The 23427-nt window shown below is 47.2% G+C and overlaps 1 protein-coding gene across 11 annotated transcripts; it reads right to left on the bottom strand.

Moving 5' to 3' along the window:
* Positions 1-7910: 7910 nt before the first annotated feature.
* Positions 7911-23109, bottom strand: LOC310820176 (sulfotransferase 6B1-like). Of its 11 annotated transcripts, none has more exons than XM_083691732.1 (10): positions 23097-23109; positions 22181-23005; positions 21676-21808; positions 15045-15248; positions 13852-13952; positions 13583-13672; positions 12675-12801; positions 12339-12433; positions 11981-12137; positions 7911-8234 (listed from the first exon to the last, which is right to left on the bottom strand). In XM_083691732.1, exons 5-10 carry the CDS (start codon positions 13936-13938, stop codon positions 8104-8106), a joined length of 687 nt encoding a protein of 228 aa, XP_083547858.1. In that variant the 5' UTR covers positions 13939-13952; positions 15045-15248; positions 21676-21808; positions 22181-23005; positions 23097-23109; the 3' UTR covers positions 7911-8103. The 11 variants fall into 11 exon arrangements, with proteins under 11 accessions (XP_083547858.1, XP_083547855.1, XP_083547854.1 ...); XM_083691729.1 differs by having other exon boundaries at positions 22181-22765; positions 22851-23103; XM_083691728.1 differs by having other exon boundaries at positions 22181-22384; positions 22851-23103.
* Between the last annotated feature and the right edge of the window lie 318 nt (positions 23110-23427).

Raw genomic sequence — 23427 nt, 5'->3', positions numbered from 1 at the left:
ACTCTGGCAAGTCTATACTGACCCCTCCAGGCGTTTTGGTCAGCCAGCCAGACAACATCTCCAACAGCCACATTCCTATGTGTTGTGTGCCACTTACTCCTCACAAATAGATTGGGCCCAGCTAACTGACTCCATTTCCTCCAGAACCGGTCAACTTCTGTTTGGATAGCTCTCAATCTTTTGTATGGGTAGCTTTCAAAGTCAAAGCATCCAAGATGTCCTCTGGGTCCAGTCCGTCCAAGCAGAAGGGAATTTGGGCTGATGTATTCTAGGCAGTCCTCCCGGCTCTGAGTCCTGGCATCTATGGGCCTCTCATTGGCAAGGTTAGCAGCCGTGTAGAGGAATGTTTGAAACTCACTCCATGTGAAGAGTCCTTCTCCTCCCAGGTTGTGCAAGGCCCGCTTCACAGTGCGAACAGCTGCTTCTGCAGCTCCATTCCTGTGGGGGGAGTCTGCTGGGTGGATTTTCCAGCTCCATTCTGTTCCATACTTGGAAGCTTCATTTTCAAGCTCAGATTTACTGAGTTGATCCAGGAAGAGGTAGAGCTCTTTGAGGGCCGGTCTGGCACCCACAAAGTTCTTTCCAGGATCTGACCACAGTTTCTTTGGATGCCCTCTCAGTGCTGTGAATCTTTGGTAGGCCAGTAGGAAGCCTTCAGTTGACTGGTCACTGACAATATCTGTGTGTATAGCTCTGGATGCCATGCAGCAGAAGACAATTCCCCACACCTTGAGCTTGACTTTCTTTCTCACCTCGTCCTTGACTTCATACGGTCCAAATAAGTCCACTGTTGTGTATTCAAATGGTCTGGCTGGTGTTATTCGCTCGGATGGAAGGTCATTCATGATCTGCTGGCACTTTCTGGCCCTGGCCTTTCTGCACACCACACAGTTGTCAACTCTCTTTTTAGCCAGCTTCCGGCCTTTTATCACCCAGGCTTTCTTCCTCATCCGGAGGAGTGTACCTGCTATTTCTTCATGGTTTGCACCGTGGGCCTCTTGAGCTAGGAGAGTGGATATCCATGCCTCATATGGTAGAATCGGTACAGCAGTCTCGTCCTCATCAAAGCTCTGGAACCTTCCTCCACAAACTAATAGCCCAGTCTCTTCATCTCTGTAAACAGCGAGTCTGTTGAGAGTGGTGTCTTGAAAGATTATACCTTCTTGAGCTGCAAGGAACAGGTCTCTTAGTGCATCTTCACACCCCCCGACTGAGTACAGCTTGTTTGGCTCTGGACCTCCAGTTTGTTGAAAGAATTTCCTCCCACTTTGGTTTATCTGAGGCTGAATTCTTGCTCAACACCTCTTTCCATCTCGTTGCAGCTCTCCAAACCCAGGCAACGACTCGGATCAGCCTGGTCAGGCTGCTGAATTTCCTGATGTTAAACAGTTTTGTTACTGCAGAGCCGGCTGGTGGTCTTCGGATCTGAGTCTTAGGTTCATCTGGGTTATTTTGCCCATTTTGCTGTGCATCACTCTGACTTTCCCTCTGAACTCTCCCTTCAGGAAGTACATCACTATTGTTTCTCTTGGCCTGCGCTCTGGTCAGTGCTGCTGAGAAAGATTTCCTTTGAAGTTTGTCTATGCCTACCTTGGCATACGCGGCGACTTCTTTGGCTGACTTCTGTGGCCACTCTTCCACAGGTTGCCGCAGGAACGCTGGCCCATTCTGCCACATGGAATCTTCTTGGAGGTCTTCCGGGGCTGCCCCTCTCGTTATGACATCAGCACTGTTCAGGCCTCCCGGGATCCACCACCAGTCTTCGACGGATGTGGATTTCTGGATCTCTCCAACTCTGTTCGCGAAGAAAGTTTGATATCCATAGCTGTCTCTCTGGATTGCTCCCAACACAGTTTGACTGTCCAGCAGATGGAGCCATCGTTCAATTTCCATTCGACTGTGCTTTTCGACATACTTTCTAAGTCGTGCTGCATAGACAGCACCGCAGATCTCAGCTTTCACTGGTTCTCCCTTTTGGTCCAATGGTGTGAGCTTTGCTTTGAACTCAACCAATCTGACTTGGATGCCTTGCTCGGTCCTCCATCTGAGGTATACTACAGCTACATAGCTCTTGTCACTTCCATCAGAGAACGTTATTCCCCAAGGTTTTCCAATGCAGTTGACTGGTGTGAGGCTTCTGTGGAAGGTGATTTGGCCAAGACGTGTGTATTCCTCAAACAGTTGGATGGCTTCTTCTCTCAATTTTTCAGACAGAGGCTTGTCCCAAGTGTCTCGGGTCAGAGTTTTGCCTCCAGCTTCCTGAAATGCCTTTCTGACCAGAATGGCGCCCTTTTGTTTGGCAGGTGTGACGAGGCCTATTGGGTCATACAAGCTAGCTACTTGGCTTAGCAGTTCTCTTCTCGTCAGTGGGTTTGGAGTTTTCCCTCTCACCTCTTCATCAAGGAGATTTTGGCCAACTCTCATTTTCTTTTTCCTCTTTGAGAAATTGATTGAAGTCATGAGGTACAGTTTATCCTCTTTAACAAGGTATCCAACTCCAAGGGCTTTATTGTCTCCTTCCCTCATTTGGTTTGGGAGAATGAGTACTGTGATTGACTCTGCCCCTTGTTCTCCTGGTACGATCTCCTGCCTCCCACTTTGGCCTGACCGGACCCAGGGCTTGAGGAAGAACCCGCCTGCCTTCAGGATCTCTTCAACCCCTTTGATGTTCTGGTCCAGCTTTTGCAAGTCATTATGGGAAGTCAGGATGTCATCGACATAGGCATCCTCTTCAAGGATCCTACGTTCCTCCTCCAGGCAAGCGAACATGGGCAGTTTTGCTGTCTCTCTCATGGCCAGTTGCGCAATGCACCCTGCTGGTCGATCACCAATGTTGACTCTGGTGATGGCATACTTTTCAATCTCTCCCTCCTCAGTGTCTCTCCAGAGAAATCTGTGGAGGTGCATCTCCAGGTCTTCTAGCCACACAGAATTGTACATTTTCTTGATGTCGCCAAGGGCAGCATGGACGCCTCTCCTGAACCTGAGTAGTACTGCTCGGATGGGATTGAGGACATCAGGCCCTTTCAGCAGAAGGTCATTCATGCTGCCCCCTTTAAACTTCTGACTGCTGTTCCATACCAGTCGCACAGGTGTTGTGAGAGAGTGCGGGTTTGGCGCCACCAAGTGGCTGACATACCATACTGGTCCTTTCCAGCTGGCAATGATCTCTTTGGTGAGTTTCTTTGCTGCTCTTCTCTCCACCATCTCATGGACTTGAGCTGCATATGCTATCTTCCACTCTGGCTCTTTTCTGAGTTGCTTTTCTGTTCTCAAGAAGGTGGCTTCCACCCCACTCCTGTTGTTGGGAAGGGAACTTGGATCTTGAATCCAGGGGTACTTTGTGTCCCAGTGTGGTTCATCACTGTGAGCATCTGCTTTGATGTAGGTGAGGCCTTTCCTTATGATCTCCAGCTCTCTTTCCTCACTCAGAGTCATTTCCTTCCCTCCTGGTTGACAGTTGCCGCACCGGCATCCTCCACACCTTGGTTCGCAAGCTGCTCCAATGCTGTCCCATTTCCACCAATCCAAGAACTCTCTGTGAGCAACTGTGCCTTTGGTTTCAGCTATGAACTCCTGTGTTTTAGTTATCTCTTGATACTTGACAGCGGTTGCTCTCATGGATCGAGCAAAGTGTGTTTCAGACCTGTGTGTGGCCATATCCACTTCTTCAAACAGATCTGGATGTGCTCCACTAACAGTCTTTCCTAGCGGGCCTTCCCATAAGACAAGGTCTCCAATCACCTTCACTCTTTGCGGAGCAAGTCTTCCTTCGTGGTGGCTTATCAGTAGCTCAATGCTCTCTGGTCTCCTCAGATCTCCTAGATTGACCTCTGGGAAGAACTTCTTGAGTTGCTCAGGTTTGATGACTCTGTGGATGTTGGCAATTTCATTCAAACCATAGCAGACAAGCTCATGAGCTCTTTCCGTGCCTATGGTAAGTGTCTTTGCATTCATCATCTTCTCCATGACAGACCAAGCACCTCTTGCAGGCCCCCAGCTTTTCTACAGCATGCAACTTTTCCACAGGCTTCAGTTCTTTGAAACGCTTGCAAAAGAAGAGCTTTTCTCTATGCTTTTCATCTCCACAGACAACACAGCTGCCTTTCCTTGTGGACCGCGTGGACGCATATTTCTTTTCTGGCTTTTCACTCACTCCCAGCTGCTCTAGTTTTTCAAGAATTTCCTTTTGTGTTTTCAGGAATTTAAGAAGGTTCTCAAAGTGATTGTCTGGCGTGACATTACTCCTCGGGTTAACCATGAAGACAAGCCAATCTCTCTTGATGTTGTCAGGTAACTTGCTTTCTATGGATCTGATCACCAGAGGGTTGTTGATGGCTCCTGTATTTCCAAACTCTGTGAGGTCATCCAGGCCCTTCTCTATAGTTTGGATCATGTCGATAACTTTCCTAGGCTGATTTGCTCTTAAAGCAGGAATTTTCTCCAGATCCTCAATTATCTCCAAGGCAATTGTAGACTTGTTTCCATACCTGTTCCCAAGCACCCTGAACATGTCCTCAGCAGTATTGTAAGTAGACAAACGGAGGTCTCTGCATATTCTCTCATCTACACTGTCAAGGAGCTGGATCTTCTTCACCTCGACTGAGCCTGTTGGTTCCCCCTGCTTTTGCAGACTCTCCCAGTCTCTTCTCCATCGATGAAAATTCCTTTTATACCCACTGAACCTGGGTAGACAGATTGGTTTTATTCTCAGTGTCGGCTGTGGAGCTGGCACAGGCATCTGTGGCACTCTCCCTCTTTCTCTCGCCTCTTCTGCAATTCTTTGCGCTGTGGGAAATTCTGCCCTCCTTGCTTCAAAGTTGTTGCTGAATGCTTTCAGATCCTTCACTCTGCCTTCCAGACTTTCTTTTTCTGCTACTGGAATCCACATCTCCCACTCTGCTAGGCTTGTGATTGCATCTTGGACTTGTGTCTTCGCACCATCCCACCGTAGCTCGTAGCCATCTCTATTTACAGCGGTAACAGGTATTAGAGCAACTCCATCACAGGCTGTTTCGGCTCCTTTGATTGCAGACTTCACCTCTTCTTCCCCGTATCTAGGCCATAGGTTGGACAGGATCATCTTCCTGACCTCATCCAATCGTGCTTCGCATTCTTGGAACGTCTTCTCAAGTTCAGTCTGCTGCTGCTTGTTCAGGTCAGCTTCTTCACCCTCATCGGTTTCAGCTTCAATGTCTGCCAGAAGGCCAGTCCTGTATTCGTCATTTGTCTCACTGACCTTCCTCGCGTCCAACATGAGCTTCTTGAACTCCTCTTGTAGTTCACTCTTAGTCATGTGCTTTGCGCCTCTGCTAAGGAAGTTTGCTTGCTTGGTAAAAGCGCTTTTAGCTAAAGTTCTTTCTTGCTTCAGCTCCTTCACTGTTTTCCCAAGAGCTTCCTCCGCCATTTTGAGATGTCAGTCAATCCTCCTCTCTGCGACGACAGCTTTCCTGACTTCAGGCCGTTAATCCTTTTGTCTTCACTGCCACGCTGGTTATCAACTGTCAAGTTATCTAGGTGTTACAATCAGTTCAGCTCTGCCCAAACTTGAAAACGGCTTGCTCAACACATGAAGGATGCAAAGGGACAACTCAATTCCTTTCTGGTGTTTTATTCTTCTTCCAGATGGTTTTGATGGCATTGGTAATATGTTGAAACAGTTGAATTGTTGAATAGAGTAGATGAAATGAATTGAATGACATAAGATTAGGGACTAAGAAATAGGGAATAGGTTGATAACCTTAAAGATAAACAGAAAATAAACATGCATTACTTTACCTAATAAACAATGCATGACAAAGCAACAAAGCATGGCTTTGAATACAGTAAATGTTTAACCATCTCAATTTAATCTAGCACTTCAAGCAATTACTTCCACTGCTACATTATCTGCAGTCAGGAACTATTCAAAATAAAAGGAGTCACCACTCCTACGAGAATTAAACATGGAATTTGTGCTAAACACTGAATGCAAGATAATAAATCATTCCAAACATTTCATATCAGTTGCTTCTTTAGGGTTGAACAATGAGCTGTGTGTTTCTTGTTTGCAGGTTGAGGAATCCAAGCAAAAGGGTGGCAAAGCTAACTCCAAACATTTTTATACCCATGCTTATCTGGCAGGTGCGCAGGTCAAAGCAGTCCCTCCAGCAACCCTGGCTAAATTGTTAGGTCCACCCATGCATTTGGGTTATTCTGCCCTCTTCAGGCCTGGAGTTCTTTCCAAGAAAAGCTGCCGTTCCTCATTTTTAGTGTGTTCTGTCTTTTGACGCAACAACAACTTTATTCCTGGAGGCCTTTTGAAAGTACTTTTCCAACCATGGTGAATTCTTTGCAGAACCATGCACTTCTATAAGTGGAATCCTCAAGAAAAAGCTGGTTTTATTCTGAAGTAATCAAAACCACTACAATTGATGTCAGGTGGGGCAATTAGCCTGGTGTTTGATCTGGAAGTTGATTGGTTGCACCTGAGCAAGTTTATAATGGTATACTCTAAGGGGCTGATCACTTAACCAAACCAGGTATTTCACTAATTAATTTTTACTAATTGTCCAGAATTTTTAATTTTTTAATTTTCACTTTGATGATGAGGGTTATAATGTGTACATACAGCTCAAAAAGTTAGATTTGATTTATTTTAATTTCCAGGGTGTAATGTGACAAAAGGTAAAGATTTCACAGCATATGATGACTTTCTATAGGCATTATATCTAATGGTGTGGGGGATATTTCCTTGGCACACTTTGGGCCCCTTAGTACCAATTGAGCATCGTTTAAACACCACAGCCTACCTGAGTATTGTTGCTGACCATGTCCATCCCTTTATGACCACAGTGTACCCATCTTCTGATGGCTACTTCCAGCAGGATAACGCGCAATGTCACAAAGCTCACATCATTTCAAACTGGTTTCTTGAACATGACAGTGAGTTCACTGTACTCCAATGGCCTCCACAGTCACCAGATCTCAATCCAATAGAGCACCTTTGGGATGTGGTGGAACGAGAGATTTGCATCATGACATGCAGCCGACAAATCTGCAGCAATGATGCTATCATGTCAATATGGACCAAAATCTCAGAGGAATGTTTCCAGCACCTTGTTGAATCTATGCCACAAAGAATTAAGGCAGTTCTGAAGGCAAAAGGGGGTCCAACCCGATACTAGCAAAGTGTACCTAATAAAGTGGCCGGTGAGTGTCTTTGTGGTGTTGTCTCTTAAGACATATCTTCCAAGAGGGAAGTTTTCTAGTAGAATTAGGCACCGCCATCTTCTAACGTTTGGGAGGTCAGGCTGAGTAACACAAACACACTTCAGGCTTATTTGAATTAACATGACTCCAACAGAGTGTGAACAGGTGAGTGCACCAAAGCCGTCACCATGGCAACAGGAAGGGAAAGGGCGGTAACCTGGGAAGAGGCACAGGGAACAACAAAAACACACACACAACACACTACCGCCGTAACAGGGCGTAATGATTTATGGAGGGAATGATATCAGGAAGTGCCTAGAAGTTGGTGCATGAAAGAAGTAGAGCCAGGGGTACCAAGTACTAGAAATATTTTAACAGGAACAATACTAATCAGTACCGGGGATGATGTAATATTCTTTTTGATAATTACGATGGGCTCACCACCAATATTGTAGCAACCCGATAACTGTCTTCAGAAATGAGAGGGGAAACCAAGCCATGACAAGGTATAGGAACCGGGTGAATGATATTGGTGGCGAACAGCCAGGAAGTGTAAATGATTTGCATATGAGGGATGGAACCTACATTTGAATTGTATAAACATGGTTTGCTGAGGGACAAACGGGGGATGCTTCACGAACCACCTCGGCTTTTGTTACTTGTAATAAAAGTCTCTGAATAAACCATCAGCTCTCGTCTTTGGCATTTTATTTTTTAATTATAAGTATTTTAATTTATAATTCCACAACAAAATCTGCCGCCACATAGCCACATGTTCTGAAGTTTGTGAGTTTGCCGAACCCTGTTATGAGAATCTGTCGGTCACTATAAAAATGCTATAAAATGTTTAATGTTTTAACAAAGTCAGGTTTGTCTGCAGTGTTAGCAGCTTGTAGCTCAGTGACACCCAGATCACCATCTGCAGTAGACGTCATACTTGAGCATGTCTCCTAGTTTGGTTCCAGCCAGGTGCTTCTGGAAGGCCTGGTCCATCTGAACACTCTGCTCCTCAGTCAGGTGGTTCTTCCAGTCTCCCACCTCCCCTAGAGACAGACAGAGAAAAGCACCGGCCAGGATCAAAGCAGTACCGTTATTTATCATACGCACAGCATACAGCAGTAAACAGTCCAATGAAATGCTTTTGACGAGCAGTGCAGTGAAATACGAGGATAGGAGTAAAATAAAAGAGTATCAACAAACAAGTGTACAGTAAACATGTTGTCCCCCATGAATGATGTAGCGCCCGTCTATAAAAGGAGAGTGATGGAATGAAGCCTGTGAATGAAGTAAGACGTTTACTAAGACACTCTGGTTGTCTCTTTTACAGTGCTGTGTCCCTGTTGTGCACAGGGAGGGCTTTTCTCTGTTTCTTCCTTTCTCTAGCATTGTGACTGCCGATGGCACTTGTTCTTATCAAAGGTTTTACTGACGATGACTTTTGTATAGTTGATTCACTTACTTAGACAAATGTGCTTATTGTAAGTTGCTTTAAATAAAAGCGTCTGCTAAATGACTGAAATGTAAATGTAACAGGTTAATATATGAACAGTATGAATGTCGCCAAATCACTCCCTGTTTTCTTTATACATCTCCACCTGGTATTTGCTTTGGGCTTTATGTGTGTGTGCATGTGAGTGTAACAGCAGTCGTCACAGTGCGTGAGCGCACAGTTCTCGTCAGAGTCTGGTAACATCTGACCGAGAGGTAAACTGCATCAGGTCCCGCTCCGCCTAATATAAATTGATAAAAGTTGGAAACTGTAATCAGTGATCCATAAAACTGTTCTAGCTCTAATGAATAACCGATACCTGCCCTGTAATTTCTGTAATGATCCGATGTCCATATAAATAGTCACTCAAATCCTGAGGGAAAGCTAACGTTAGCTGGATAACTGTTGCTATATTTCTCTTTGCTAGCGGAAGCTATATTTTCATGCCTTGTGTCATTTCTTTTATCAGGGGAGCCAGTTGTCTAACCCAGGTATGGAGATGGTTTTGTGTCAATCTCTAAATATATATTCCCATTCATAATCTGTTGGCTATGGTGTATGATGTTCACGAGTGCAGCCTCTTTTGCGCCATTTGATGTGTGAGCCCAGTCTAGCTCGCACATCCAATCTAGCTTTGTAAATATGCACTTTTATATACTGTACCATACAATTATAACGAGAATATTAATCCATTTAATCTAATCTTTTGAGGGACTATTTATTTATTGTTGTGTTTTGTATTATATATTGAATTGAGGGTCTCTTTCATTCATATGGGTCATATCGAATCATTCTTTTCTTGTACATTTTTTATTCTGAAACATTCTTTTTATTATTCTCTATATTGTGAATCTATTTGAAATGTCTGTTATTATAATTATTCTGTATATAATATGCATATAGAGATTCTAGTAACATCTGACCGAGAGGGGAGCCAGCTGTATACTATAGCTATGCCACGCCATACCATTGACTGATTATCATCTGTTTCATGTTTTTTTGATTAGCCAGTAAAGACCCTGAGACCGTCCAGTTCTGCCTCCTTTTATACACCAGCACCAGAACACAATGCATCCCACCATCACTAGGCGCAGCATACCGGCTACACATTCGTAGCCAGACTGAAAAGTCATCGGAACCTGTAGTACTTATTTGATCAGTTCATCAGTCTTGCTTCTTACAGCTTTGCGTTGATTTCCGAGAATATTATTCGCAAGGTTATATCCTTACTTCTTTAGGGGCTGCGTCAATTATGCTAACACGAACATCTTAGGCATTTCTATGCTAGTAACAGAGTAACTTGCTTGCAGGGATGTAGAGAGTGTTTGTCATTATTGAGAGTGTTTGTGTTATGCTCCTAACCATCCCTCTGGCGCCACCTTGAGGCCCCGGCGATCATCGCTGGAGCGTCCAGCTCCAAGTCAACAGCGCACCTGTTCCCTGTCTCCACTCAGCACACCTGCAAACCATCTGCAATCACCACCCTATAAGAACCCTGCCTGAACTCCACTCCAGTGCCAGAACGTACTGTGATCCTACGATACCTCGTCCTCCCTGGTTTGCCCCTCGTCGACCCTTCCACGGACCTAGCCCCCTTACCTATTACTAGTGATGGGCAAATGAAGCTTTTGTGAAGCACTGAACCACTTGTGCCAATTGTTTCGAAAATGGGTTCATTACTCGAAGCTTCAGTTACAGTGACCTCTCCTGGCGAAGTGCAAGGCTGCAGTCAAATTAGGCAGGCTAGTTGGTGGACAGGAGGCTTTTAATTACACGCACGCACGCACGCACGCACGCACGCACGAACACACACACCTCAATGAGCAGTGTTGGAGAAACTACTTTACTTTTGTAGAAAAGATCTTTTGTTCTGAAGCATCTTTGCTTTGATCAACCTTGGATTTAAAGTATTGTAACGACCCTGTGAAAGGCCCGTTAGCAATTCCGCCAAGGGAGTTACCGCTCTTGGTGTTGTGGCTAGCGCGGCCGGTTTGTAAGCGAAAGATTGCGAGTTCGATACCCGCTTAAGGCAAGCTGCTCTACCACGCCGTTCGCTACAGCATCTTTGCTTTGATGAAATTCTTTGATGCACACACACACTAAGACTGAATATCATGTTCTATTTACAAATAAAGATTGATGAATGTGTGTATTGTGTTATTGAGGAGAGAGTGCTGGGGAAAATATGGCATAGGTTGGGTGTGTTTGTGTAACTATGGCAGGGGGTGATTATGTGGGATGGGGAACACTCAAAGATTACAAGAAGAACACTCAGAGAATACAAACGCAATACCAACAACTCAACAGCAACAACGCACCTACTACGACAATCCACAAATTGTGCATTGTTTAGAGCGGTTATAAAGTGTTGAGGCACTCAAATTCAAAACTGTCGCAACCTTTCACCTGTCAGAATCGAGACGAGGCAGTGCCAGTGAATCACCTGATTGGACCACGAACCAGTCAGGTGATTCATTCAGGCAACGAAGCAGTTGCTGCTTTGGACGTCATATGTCACGTGATTTTTTTCGCACCAAAGCAAGCTTCGAAGCAGTGCTTCGATAAAATTGTTGGTCAGTGTTTGAAGCACGTATCGAAGCTTCAGTGTCAAACTGCCATCACTACCTATTACTGGACCTGCCTCCTGACCATCTACCTGTCCGTCTACCTGCCCGACCCCCTGCCTGTTTGACTGCCCGCTCTCCTACCGACCCCTGGACCGAACCTCGACTACTCTCTTTGGATTCTCCACTAGTTCCCATTCCCCGTTCATTACATACTACTATCATTAAATACGCCTTTGAGCTTCATCTACCCACTCTGTGTAACGTCGTTTGGTTCCTCAGACTTTCTGTGTAACAGTTTGTCACATAAAAATATTTATTTCATAAACTGTAGTGGCAGACATCCTCATTTTCCACTGAAGTAGCCGCCATCTTGTTATAACATTTTTGTTTTGTTTTTTCACCCAAGTTTAATCAAGATTGTCCAGGTGGTGTCAGAGAAAAAGCTTGAGACATACGAACAGACAGAGACCGAATCATAGTCCCCTCTTCCATTTCATCGGTGGGGGACAACAATATACAATCAATAGTACCAACAGTGAGACAATGATATCATGGTCATCTGGCTGTAGTATGGCAATCACACAGCAGCACCATGCTATAACGATAGACAACAATGATATCCATCCATTATTATAGTTGAGGTGTTTGTAGTATGTTGCTCAGGTAGATATGAATGACATGTTTAGTTGTTGTATCGTTACTGTATGTAATGTGTGTGTGTGTGTGAACTGACCCTTCCTGAAGAAGATGTTGCCATGCTGTCCGTGTGTGTTTTTGGCGTTCTCCTTCATGGCGTTGAAGGTGCTCTGACCAGCGATGTTCTGGACCTGTTCTTCCGTCAGCGAGAACCCAAAGAACTCGGCGATCTGCTTCACCCCGGAAGCCAGGTTCTTGATAGGGACCACAGGAGAGGGATGACATCATCAACAGGTATTCTGGTTGTTGCTGGAGACATTCCGGTGGAATTGTTGTGAGTGAACTGAATACAAGCCTGGTAAAAGGCTTACACCATTATCAAATAACAGCAATATAGACATCAAGCCAAAGTTGATGCTGTAGAAACATCAGAAGGTGTTGAAGCTGTGTGTCACCTCCTTCTGCTCTTCGTAGATGACCACCATGACGTCAGGGTTGTCCATCTGTCTGTTCCAGGCCACAGCGTGGTCGAAGTAGGAGCCCCATGGCACTACAGCAACACAGTACAGTTACACACAGCACCACACACACACACAGCAACACAACACACATGAACACACACACACACACAGCACTGCAACACACATTAACACACATAGCCAGTAGTACTATCTTACAGAGCATTTAGATGTGTATCCAGTATTACTAGGTTAAAGAGCATTTAGATGTGTAGCCAGTATTACTAGGTTAAAGAGTGTGCAGCAGTATTGGTTCATCCTGGTCTCTCTCACCGTCTCCTGTCATGAAGTCATTGAAGAATGCATCCCATGAAGTGGGGGTGGGCAGGAGAGGATTGGTCTTCATGAAGTGGTAAAAGGACACAACTGTGTCTTTCGGGTTCCGGAACACCACCAGCATCTGAAACACAAGGTGTCGTACTGTGACATCACAGCATCAGCACCTGAAGACCTCCAAGGTGTTTAGGTTAGTTTATAAAATGGGTTTGGACAAATATGTCATCTGATTGGCTAAAACTGCGCTCCAAAGAATGGATTAATCTTTGACAATCACACAGCTGAGAAAGGGCTAACAAATATACATATGCCAAATGATGGCTTTTTAAAACAAAAAGCATTGCAAGCATCTCTCTTCCCTCAAATGATGTTCCCCGTAGTTACCACAAAACAGCAATGTCAATATCTCAAACCTAAAATACATATCTGACAAGCCAACACTGTAATAACAGTACCCCTAAGGATGTCATACTGGCTAACAAGTAATTTTTTTGGTCATTTTCTAGTTAAACTGATAGCGAGAATCTAAACAATTCTAGCAGGCTAATGCACTCATTTGCTAGCTAGTTATTGATTAATGAAGTCCTGATAAGCCTTAGTTATTGATTGATTAAGTCCTGCTGAAGTAGTGCTGTAGTTACTGATACAGTAATAACCCATTACCCATCATCAATAACCAAACCTAACCCTGCGTTCTGGCACATGCCGCTAAACCCATTAATGTTATAACAGTGATGATAATGCTGTAATCAGCTGCAGTCAACCTCTGATCAGCGCTCGCTACATCATAGATATTCTCGAACACTCTAGCTGTAGTCAGAATGTTAGATATTCTAGAACACTTTAGCTGCAGTCAGAAATACTCTAGCTCCATTAAAATCATGAACACCATCATGACCTCTGACCTTAGTTTTGTTCCTGATGAATGAGGCAGAAAAAGAATCAGGGTGCACGTGAGTTCCCAGGAACCTTGGAGACGGCATCTCCTTCAACGCCTGGAACACAAACACAGAAGAGAAACAAGACAGGAGAAGGGCTGGTGAGAGATGGAGGACACGGCCTCTAGTCAGGCCATGCTGGCCACCAATAATGCTTTAACATGCATGAGGGGAATGAACGAGAGCACAGAGAGAGGGAGGAGGAATGTCGTTCATCTGTTCAAGAAGCTCCAGACCTTCTGCATGTCCGGTGAGAAGTGCTCGAGGAGAGGAGGCAACTGAGGAGGAGATGCTTCTGGCATGATTTTATGCAGCATACCCATCGTCCAGTTGAACCCTGGAACACACGCACACATACCCACCCACCCACACACATACACACACACACACACACACACACACATAAACATGCAGACGCAGGATCAGGATACCTCCGCTGAAGGCTAAAGCCTGTCACGCCTGAGGTTGTTGTCTGGTGACTCTGGTGCCCTCCTCTGGCGCTCCGGTGCCAGTGCTCTCCCAATCACTAGGATCCATTTCACTTGTGTATTCTGTCTTGTGTTTGTTATACACTCACTGGCCACCTTATTACGTACACCTGTTCAACTGCTCGGTAGCGCAAATATCTAATCATCACATGGCAGCAACTCAATGCATTTAGACATGTAGACATGGTCAAGACGACCTGCTGAAGTTCAAACCGAGCATCAGAATGGGGAGGAAAGGTGATTTAGGTGACTTTGAACATGACATGGTTGTTGGTGCCAGACGGGCTGGTCTGAGTATTTCAGAAATTGCTGATCTACTGGGATTTTCATGCACAACCATCTCTAGGGTTTACAGAGAATTTTCTTGGCACACTTTGGGCCCCTTAGTACCAATTGAGCATCGTCTAAACGCCACAGCCTACCTGAGTTGTTGCTGACCATGTCCATCCCTTTATGACCACAGTGTACCCATGGCTACTTCCAGCAGGATAACGCACCATGTCACAAAGCTCAAATCATCTCAAACTGGTTTCTTGAACAAGACAATGAGTTCACTGTACTCCAATGGCCTCCACCGTCACCAGATCTCAATCCAATAGAGCACCTTTGGGATGTGGTGGAACGGGAGATTCGCATCATGGATGTGCAACCGACAAATCTGCAACAACTGCGTGATGCTATCATGTTGTGGCGGTAGGAATAGGGGGTTAGCAGACAACGCCACCCTGGGAATTGCACCCAGGGAAATATTAACCAATGAACTCTCAATTAGACTTTGGCACACATGTTCGTTGACTAACAGCACCAGAGACAAGGTTCCAAAAATAAGTTATCTTTATTATTATAAAAATAGAGGCTCTACATATAATATACAAGACAAGTATCAATCACACTGTATGAGAGTAGGGGGGGGAAACAAAGCTATCAGGGCTGAGGCTTACCAGCAGGGGGCGAGATAACAGGAGACGGAGGGAGAGGATCCAACAACACCAATCAATCACTCGTGCTCGCACATACACACCGCAAAAACAGGATCAAAATGGCAAAATAAGAGAAAAACCAGGAGGCACACGTGAACACACACGGGGAAAGGGACACCACCACCGAGAGAATCTAGCTGCCTCCCTGCCTTGGGCACTCAGCACCTGAAAAATAAAAGAAGAGAAAGAAGGTGAGGGAATATATAAACAAACAAACAAACAATAAACCCACAACTAGACAAAAGGACAGAAACTATGGTTGGGCGGCCAAGCAGAGGGTTAACTTAAGCAGGACTAACGCACACCATAAACAAAATCCCCTAAAGTAACCAAAACCTCCCCAGAACACACCCACACTGATTGCAACACAGACAGACAACACACAAGGACAAGACAACAGATAGCCGTATCAGTTAAAAATAGCGGTTGTTAGCGTCTTCGCCGCTATCTTCCAGGCAAGTGGCTAGCTCAGGGCGGATGAGGCAGCCATGCAGGTAAGTTACGTATGGCAAAAACAGCAGTAGGCACGGCCACAACCGGCAGTACCTAGAAGGCACACAGGACACCCCATTAGTGCTAAACATAATGGTAAAAACAAGAGCAATAGAGATCCAAATTATGGGATACGTACCAGGAAGTTGACGACTTCCCACTCCAACCAGCGAGCTCACGGAGCTCCGCTAAATGTTTACGTTCGGTATGAATCCATAGAGAATGTTACGCGATCAATAGCCCAGCACGCATCACTGACCAAGACAGGACACCGCCAAGCAACAGGTGGAAGCGCTGCAAAGCGACCACAGCGTGCAAAGAATAAATTACCAGGCTACAACCAAATTAGCCAGAGTCAGAGCATACATAGAAGGAGCGTACATACCGGTAGCCAGTTGACTGGGGGGGCGTAGCAGGAAGTAACGTGGGGACAAATTGTGGCGCCTCCCGACACAACGCTACCTCGGAATAAATAGGACGGTGACGCAAGCCATTGGCTGTGACAGCCCTAATCATTATGAAGGGCTACGCCCATGCGTCTCACCACAATCTACCCCCACATTTTCAGTCGGCGTCCCGACGAGAAACACCTTCAAACCCTCCGGTCGAAGAGCAGCACCGACTGAACTTGACTCAGGGCCACTGGGACACACCCCCTTCTGGCCAGCTGCCTGAGGTAAATGGTGAATGTTAGAATGTTGGCCCGCCATGGCTCTACCTGTCCGGCGTAGAGCCATTCCGCCAACGCTCAGCTCAGGAACTACTAACGATATCACTGGCACACTGACCCTTTTAGTACTTCTATTTTTATTTTATTGTATTTTAAAACTTATTGTGTTGTTGCACTACTCTGTGGCACTGTCACTTTTGCATTTCACTGTATACTTGTATGCACGTGACAAATAAATAAATCTTGAATCTTGAATCTCTACCGGATCCAGATTCTCCACCACCGAGACTACAGGTGTACAGTCAGTATGGACAACTCCACTAGTACTGGGTTGAGTGTCTAGAGTAGGGGAGGGGCCCCTTGGGATACTGGTGTTTACCGCAGTAGATCTTTGTCCAGCTGGTGGCATTGGCAGTCCCCCCGTTGGGGGGTCAGCAGGCCCCACATGGGGGCCCGGACAGGCAGGGACAACAACGGGTGTCTCTACTGGATGTAACACCGATGCCGGGGGCAAGAATGCCAGATCGCCATCCATGTCGTCCTCCATCACGACAACAGTCTCAGCAACCGGCGGACTAGTGTGAGGGGGGCCTACCAGTGCATCGCTCCCCATACGGGCTTTAAGAAGACCCCGATGTACCTGTCGGACTTTGCTCCGATCAGTCACTGGGGCGATAGTGTACACAGCCCCGTTGGCTGGGGGAGCTTTGATAACCTCATATACCACAGAGCTCCACAGGTCCTGAATTTTGTGGCAGCCCCTCATACTAAGATTACGGAGGTAGACCAACTGGCCCTCCCCCAGTGGTAAATCTTTGACCTGGCGATCGTAGACCTCTTTCCGTTTACCAGCTGCAGCCCGGAGGCGGCCTTCAGCCCCCTGAAAGGCAACTTGCAGCCTGGCTTGGTGTTCCTCAATCCAATCATGCACCGTCCCTGCAACAGGGTCGGGTACCGTTCCCAGCAAAAAGTCAAGCGGCAGGCGTGGCTCCTGGCCAAACAACAAGAGGTAAGGGGACTCACCGGTCACTGAATGGGGGGTGGTGTTATAACAAAAGAGTAGTTGTGGGAGGCAAGCAACCCAATCTCTTTTACGAGATACGGGCAGAGTGCGGAGGAGGTTATGTAGCGTGCGATTAAAACGCTCGCACTGGCCATTACCGGCCGGGTGGTAAGGCGTGGTACGTGATTTTTCAACCCCATAGAGCTGGCAAAGTTGTTGGATGAGAGTTGCCTCAAAACAACGACCTTGGTCGGAATGAATGCGAGCAGGGACACCAAACTTATAAAACCACTCGTTGACGAGCACTCTTGCCACGGTGGAGGAACGCTGGTCCTGGGTGGGGATGGCTAGCGAATACTTACTGAACACGTCAGTCATGACTAAAACATTTTCCACACCCGACCGAGACGGTTCCAATGACGTAAAATCTACAGCAAGTACCTCATTAGGCCGTGAGGCCAACAGATGCCCCATAAAGCTACGTGCTGGGGGTTTAGTATCTTTTGCAGTTTGGCATCGCTCGCACTCAAGGCACCAACGAGCCACATCGGAGGACATGCTCGGCCAATAGCACCGTTTACGCACCAATTCCAAGGTACGCTCTATCCCCTGGTGGCCATGCGCCTGATGCAGCTGGGTCAAAACATCAGACTTCAGACTAGCAGGAAGTAGTAATTGGAAATATTCCTCTGCTCCGTCTGAACGAAACATCCTACGGTACATAGCACCTTCCCTTTCCACTAGCCGATCCCACTGGCGCAAGAGAGCTAATGCCGACTTGGACATTTGCTGTCGCTCAGCCGGCCCAGGTTTAACACCTCGCCTCCAGTGTGGTACAACCTCCTGGAGGACGGGATCTTGCTCCTGACTAGAGCGCAAGTGGGAGATGTTATTTTCAGGCAAGGCTGTAACCACCGCTTGAGCCACCTGGGTTACTGGCTGTGCCTGGTCAACCTGCTGTAAGGAAGTTGGAAGGGTCGTGCCCAGGGCCAGATCCGCCAAACCAGGAGGGTCCGAGGGGTTCTGCCTCGACAGAGCGTCCGCATTGCGGTTCTGCCTGCCGGAGCGGTATTTGATCTCATAGTTGAATGGGGCCATCTGGGCAACCCAGCGCTGCTCTAATGCTCCCAGTTTCGCAGAGGACAGGTGACTTAAGGGATTGTTGTCCGTATAAATTATACAGCGTTGCCCCAACAAATACTCCCTAAACTTTTCAGTCAGGGCCCACTTGAGCGCAACAAACTCCAACTTCATGGAACTGTAGTTGGACATGTTGCGCTCAGTGGGCCTAAGACCACGGCTGGCATAAGCTATAGGGCGCACCTTCCCTCCCTGTTCCTGAGAGAGAACGGCCCCTAATCCGCTGTAGCTCGCATCCACTTCTAGAATGAAGGGCAAGCTGAAATCAGCATATGCAAGGACAGGAGCAGTGGTCAGCTTTCTCTTCAGTGCATCGAAGCTTTGCTGGCACTCCCCAGACCACAGGGACAGGACACTAGGGCCTGGACCCCGCTTTAACTTTGTGCCACCCAGCACTGCCACCAGCATATGGAGGGGAGCCGCCAACTTGGCAAACCCCTCCACAAACCGGCGGTAATAGCTGGCAAACCCCAGGAAAGAACGCACCTCCGAGACAGTGTTCGGGCAACGCCAACTAGCCACTGCCTCAATCTTTTTAGGGTCTGTCGCCACCCCCTGACTCGAAATGACATGACCAAGATAGCCAACCTCCCGTTTGAAAAACGCACATTTGCTCAACTTAGCCTTAAGGCCCTCATGGCGTAAACGCCCCAAAACAAGTTCTAATCGTTCCAGGTGTTGGGAAACGGAGGTAGAGAAGACCACAATGTCATCCAGGTACAATAACAAGGTTTGACATTGCTGGTCCCCAAAAATCCTTTCCATCAACCTTTGAAAGGTTGCTGGCGCGTTACAAAGGCCAAATGGCATTCTCTGCCATTCGAAAAGACCGAACGGTGTGCAAAAGGCCGTCTTGGCACAATCACCTACCGCAACAGGGACCTGGTGATACCCGCTGGCTAGATCCATAGTGGAGAACCAGCAGGCTCCTGCCAGTGCATCAAGAGACTCCTCGATGCGGGGAAGAGGGAAAGCGTCCTTGCGGGTTTTAGCATTAAGTTGGCGGTAGTCAACACACATGCGGAGACTACCATCCTTCTTTCGGGCCAACACTATAGGGGACGCATACGGGCTACAACTCTCCGTTATAACTTGTGCCTCCATCAATTGATTAATATGAGCCTTAGCCATCTCATATTCTGATGGTGGAATACGCCTGTATCGTTGTCGAACTGGCACATCATCGACCAGTGGGATCTGATGAGAGATAAGATTAGTACAACCCAAATCCCCCTCATGGGAGGCAAAGATTCCGCTGAACCGCTGTAGCAAGTTCCGGACCTGTTCCTGGTCTGAAGTCGCCAAGACAGAGAGGTCAATTTCCTCGATCTGTGCCTGTACTGACGGCGTTACCATCTGGGAGGTAACAGTGGCTGTCACAGTGCTGACCTCGGTGATGTTTGCTGGCAAACTCACCACTTGAGCACAACACAAACTACCCAAATCGGTGCGGGGATACAGCAACACATCTTCCGTGCTCACGTTCACTACTGGTATGTAGCTAGTACTACGGGTCACCCGGATCAGAGATGGCGAGGCCAACAAGCCAGCAGGAAGTCCTCTATCAGTGGGCTCAAACAACACCGGTGTGTTGGAAAACTGTGCTGAACATGTAGCTGCTACCATAACCATGGTGCCACCTGGAATACGATGGGCTCGGCCCCCACGGACTTTGACCCTCCCTGGCCTTATAGGGTGAGTTTCCGCATAATGACACCGCTGTAAGGCCTCAACAACAGCACTGTGGGCCTGAGAGACAGAGGGCAGGCGGAAGAGGGCAGGACCATGTTGCCCAAAAAGCTCATAGTAGCATTTGTTCAAAATGTTCATTCCAATCACACCGGGTGCCTGGGGGCCAACCCCCCCAGACGGGTCTCTCACAACCAGAACACCACACTGTGGTATGGACTTTCCACAAAGCTCAACATCTAATTCTAAGTAGCCAACATAGGGTATGGCCAGCCCATTGGCTGCCCGGAGTTGTAGCCATTGACAAGAGCGCAGACGGTCAGAGCCCCAGGGCTCAAAATGATTCACAAAGAAGGTTTCGGTGATGGTAGACACCATGGACCCGGTGTCTATTAGGCATGGTACGGGGACCCCACCCATGAGTACATTTAAATGGGGACATGATGATATTAAGCTAGATCTGACGGACAAGTTACTCGAGCCAAGCAACCCCCCACCTGAACTTTGGCTCAGCAGTTCGGTGGGTGCTAGTTTCCCGCCGACAGACGAGGGGAAGACTGTCCATCGCTCCTAGAGTTCGCTGCCAAAAAGGCCTGGGCTCGAGGGGGAACCCGTGGCCCGTCACAATCTTGGGCAAAATGGCCAGGCTGTTGACACCGCCTGCATATGATGGGGTTACCGCGAGGCCTCTGACGAGGACGTTGTAACATGGCAACACTCTGGGACAGTTGATTGAGCTGCTCTTGTTGACGTCTCAACATGTCCTTTAGCTCTGACAGTTCAGCCCCCTCAGTAGAGCTACTAGAAACGGTCCTAGGACCTCCATGCACTGCATACTGGACACCATGTATGGATGGAACAGATTGACTGCGACCCCTCGCGCCACCTGGCATGCCCTCGTGCTCCCACCTGATAGCCTCTGCTCTGAGCTCTAGCATAGTCATGGTTGGCTGGCGTCTTATAAGCTGCTTAAGTTCCCTCCGCAAAGCACCATCGATAACATGCTCAGAGAATTGATCGCGTAACAAAACCTCAACATTCACCAAACCATCGGGTGCACGATGCTTAACTCTATCCATAAGACTCATCAAAGCCAAAGAGAACTCCAACAAGGTCTCACCATCCTGCTGCTTTCTCGAAAAGAAAGCCTCTTGCAGGGCTACATATGACTGGGAGCACCCGTACAACTCCCGGAGAATACTTTTGATCTTTTTGGGATCGTTTCTATCTGTGCTCGGGCGATACTTTATCTCCTCTCTGGCCTCCCCTTCCAAATGGTCAAACAGAAAGAACGCCTGATCATTTACAGAAAGGTGACGTGCCCTCATGCAAGCCTCTACCTCTTCAATCCATTCATTTACCTTAATCCCTGACTTGCCCTTAAACAGGGGACACCTTCTATCCCGGGGTACGAACACCAATCTCTCTGCCACCGGGGGCCCAGGCTCAGCACGCGAGGTAGAGGATGTGCCTGCATCACCCGGAGGTGCTGGATTCGGTCTTTGCTTCAACTTCTCATTGTCGGCTTTAAGCTGTGCCACCCATTCCCTAAGCTGTTGTAGCTCTTCTTCCATGTTTATAACGAAGCTATGACTTACTGTGCCAGCAGAGGTTTTGGTCCACTGCCAAAGGAACACAACAGCCAACTGCCACGATGGTCAAGCCGAGCCCTCTGCTGTTTTTGCCAACATACACTCACACCGTCAAAGAGAAAAGGGTCAATCCAAATGCCTGAAGTGAAAAATAAGCAGGCTTTTACACAAACAACCACGATAAAGACAACAACCTCTAACTATCAGAACATTCGCCTCTGGTGTTTCAGAAAGTCATCCTGCCGACAACGCCAAATGTGGCGGTAGGAATAGGGGGTTAGCAGACAACGCCACCCTGGGAATTGCACCCAGGGAAATATTAACCAATGAACTCTCAATTAGACTTTGGCACACATGTTCGTTGACTAACAGCACCAGAGACAAGGTTCCAAAAATAAGTTATCTTTATTATTATAAAAATAGAGGCTCTACATATAATATACAAGACAAGTATCAATCACACTGTATGAGAGTAGGGGGGGGAAACAAAGCTATCAGGGCTGAGGCTTACCAGCAGGGGGCGAGATAACAGGAGACGGAGGGAGAGGATCCAACAACACCAATCAATCACTCGTGCTCGCACATACACACCGCAAAAACAGGATCAAAATGGCAAAATAAGAGAAAAACCAGGAGGCACACGTGAACACACACGGGGAAAGGGACACCACCACCGAGAGAATCTAGCTGCCTCCCTGCCTTGGGCACTCAGCACCTGAAAAATAAAAGAAGAGAAAGAAGGTGAGGGAATATATAAACAAACAAACAAACAATAAACCCACAACTAGACAAAAGGACAGAAACTATGGTTGGGCGGCCAAGCAGAGGGTTAACTTAAGCAGGACTAACGCACACCATAAACAAAATCCCCTAAAGTAACCAAAACCTCCCCAGAACACACCCACACTGATTGCAACACAGACAGACAACACACAAGGACAAGACAACAGATAGCCGTATCAGTTAAAAATAGCGGTTGTTAGCGTCTTCGCCGCTATCTTCCAGGCAAGTGGCTAGCTCAGGGCGGATGAGGCAGCCATGCAGGTAAGTTACGTATGGCAAAAACAGCAGTAGGCACGGCCACAACCGGCAGTACCTAGAAGGCACACAGGACACCCCATTAGTGCTAAACATAATGGTAAAAACAAGAGCAATAGAGATCCAAATTATGGGATACGTACCAGGAAGTTGACGACTTCCCACTCCAACCAGCGAGCTCACGGAGCTCCGCTAAATGTTTACGTTCGGTATGAATCCATAGAGAATGTTACGCGATCAATAGCCCAGCACGCATCACTGACCAAGACAGGACACCGCCAAGCAACAGGTGGAAGCGCTGCAAAGCGACCACAGCGTGCAAAGAATAAATTACCAGGCTACAACCAAATTAGCCAGAGTCAGAGCATACATAGAAGGAGCGTACATACCGGTAGCCAGTTGACTGGGGGGGCGTAGCAGGAAGTAACGTGGGGACAAATTGTGGCGCCTCCCGACACAACGCTACCTCGGAATAAATAGGACGGTGACGCAAGCCATTGGCTGTGACAGCCCTAATCATTATGAAGGGCTACGCCCATGCGTCTCACCACAATGTCAATATGGACCAAAATCTCTGAGGAATGTTTCCAGCACCTTGTTGAATTTATGCCACAAAGAATTAAGGTAGTTCTGAAGGCAAAAGAGTGTCCAACCCAGTAGCCCGTGTGTTCCCCATTGCTTTGTGGGAGATGCTCCCTGTCCATTTGTGAGTACCCTGTC

This window comes from Argentina silus, assembly GCF_951799395.1.
Source record: "Argentina silus genome assembly, chromosome: 20".
NCBI classification, from domain to species: Eukaryota; Metazoa; Chordata; class Actinopteri; order Argentiniformes; family Argentinidae; genus Argentina; species Argentina silus.
This window is presented reverse-complemented; position numbering and strand designations above follow the sequence as displayed.

Bases quoted from the DNA above. Each gene is read 5' to 3' on its own strand.
- LOC310820176 (XM_083691724.1), bottom strand. From the start codon at position 13,971: ATGTGTGCGTGTGTTCCAGGGTTCAACTGGACGATGGGTATGCTGCAT. The intron at 12,138-12,338 runs GTGACACACAGC...GTCCCTATCAAG, and splicing joins TCTACGAAGAGCAGAAGGAG to AACCTGGCTTCCGGGGTGAA. The intron at 8,235-11,980 runs GTCAGTTCACAC...GTCTGTCTCTAG, and splicing joins CAACATCTTCTTCAGGAAGG to GGGAGGTGGGAGACTGGAAG.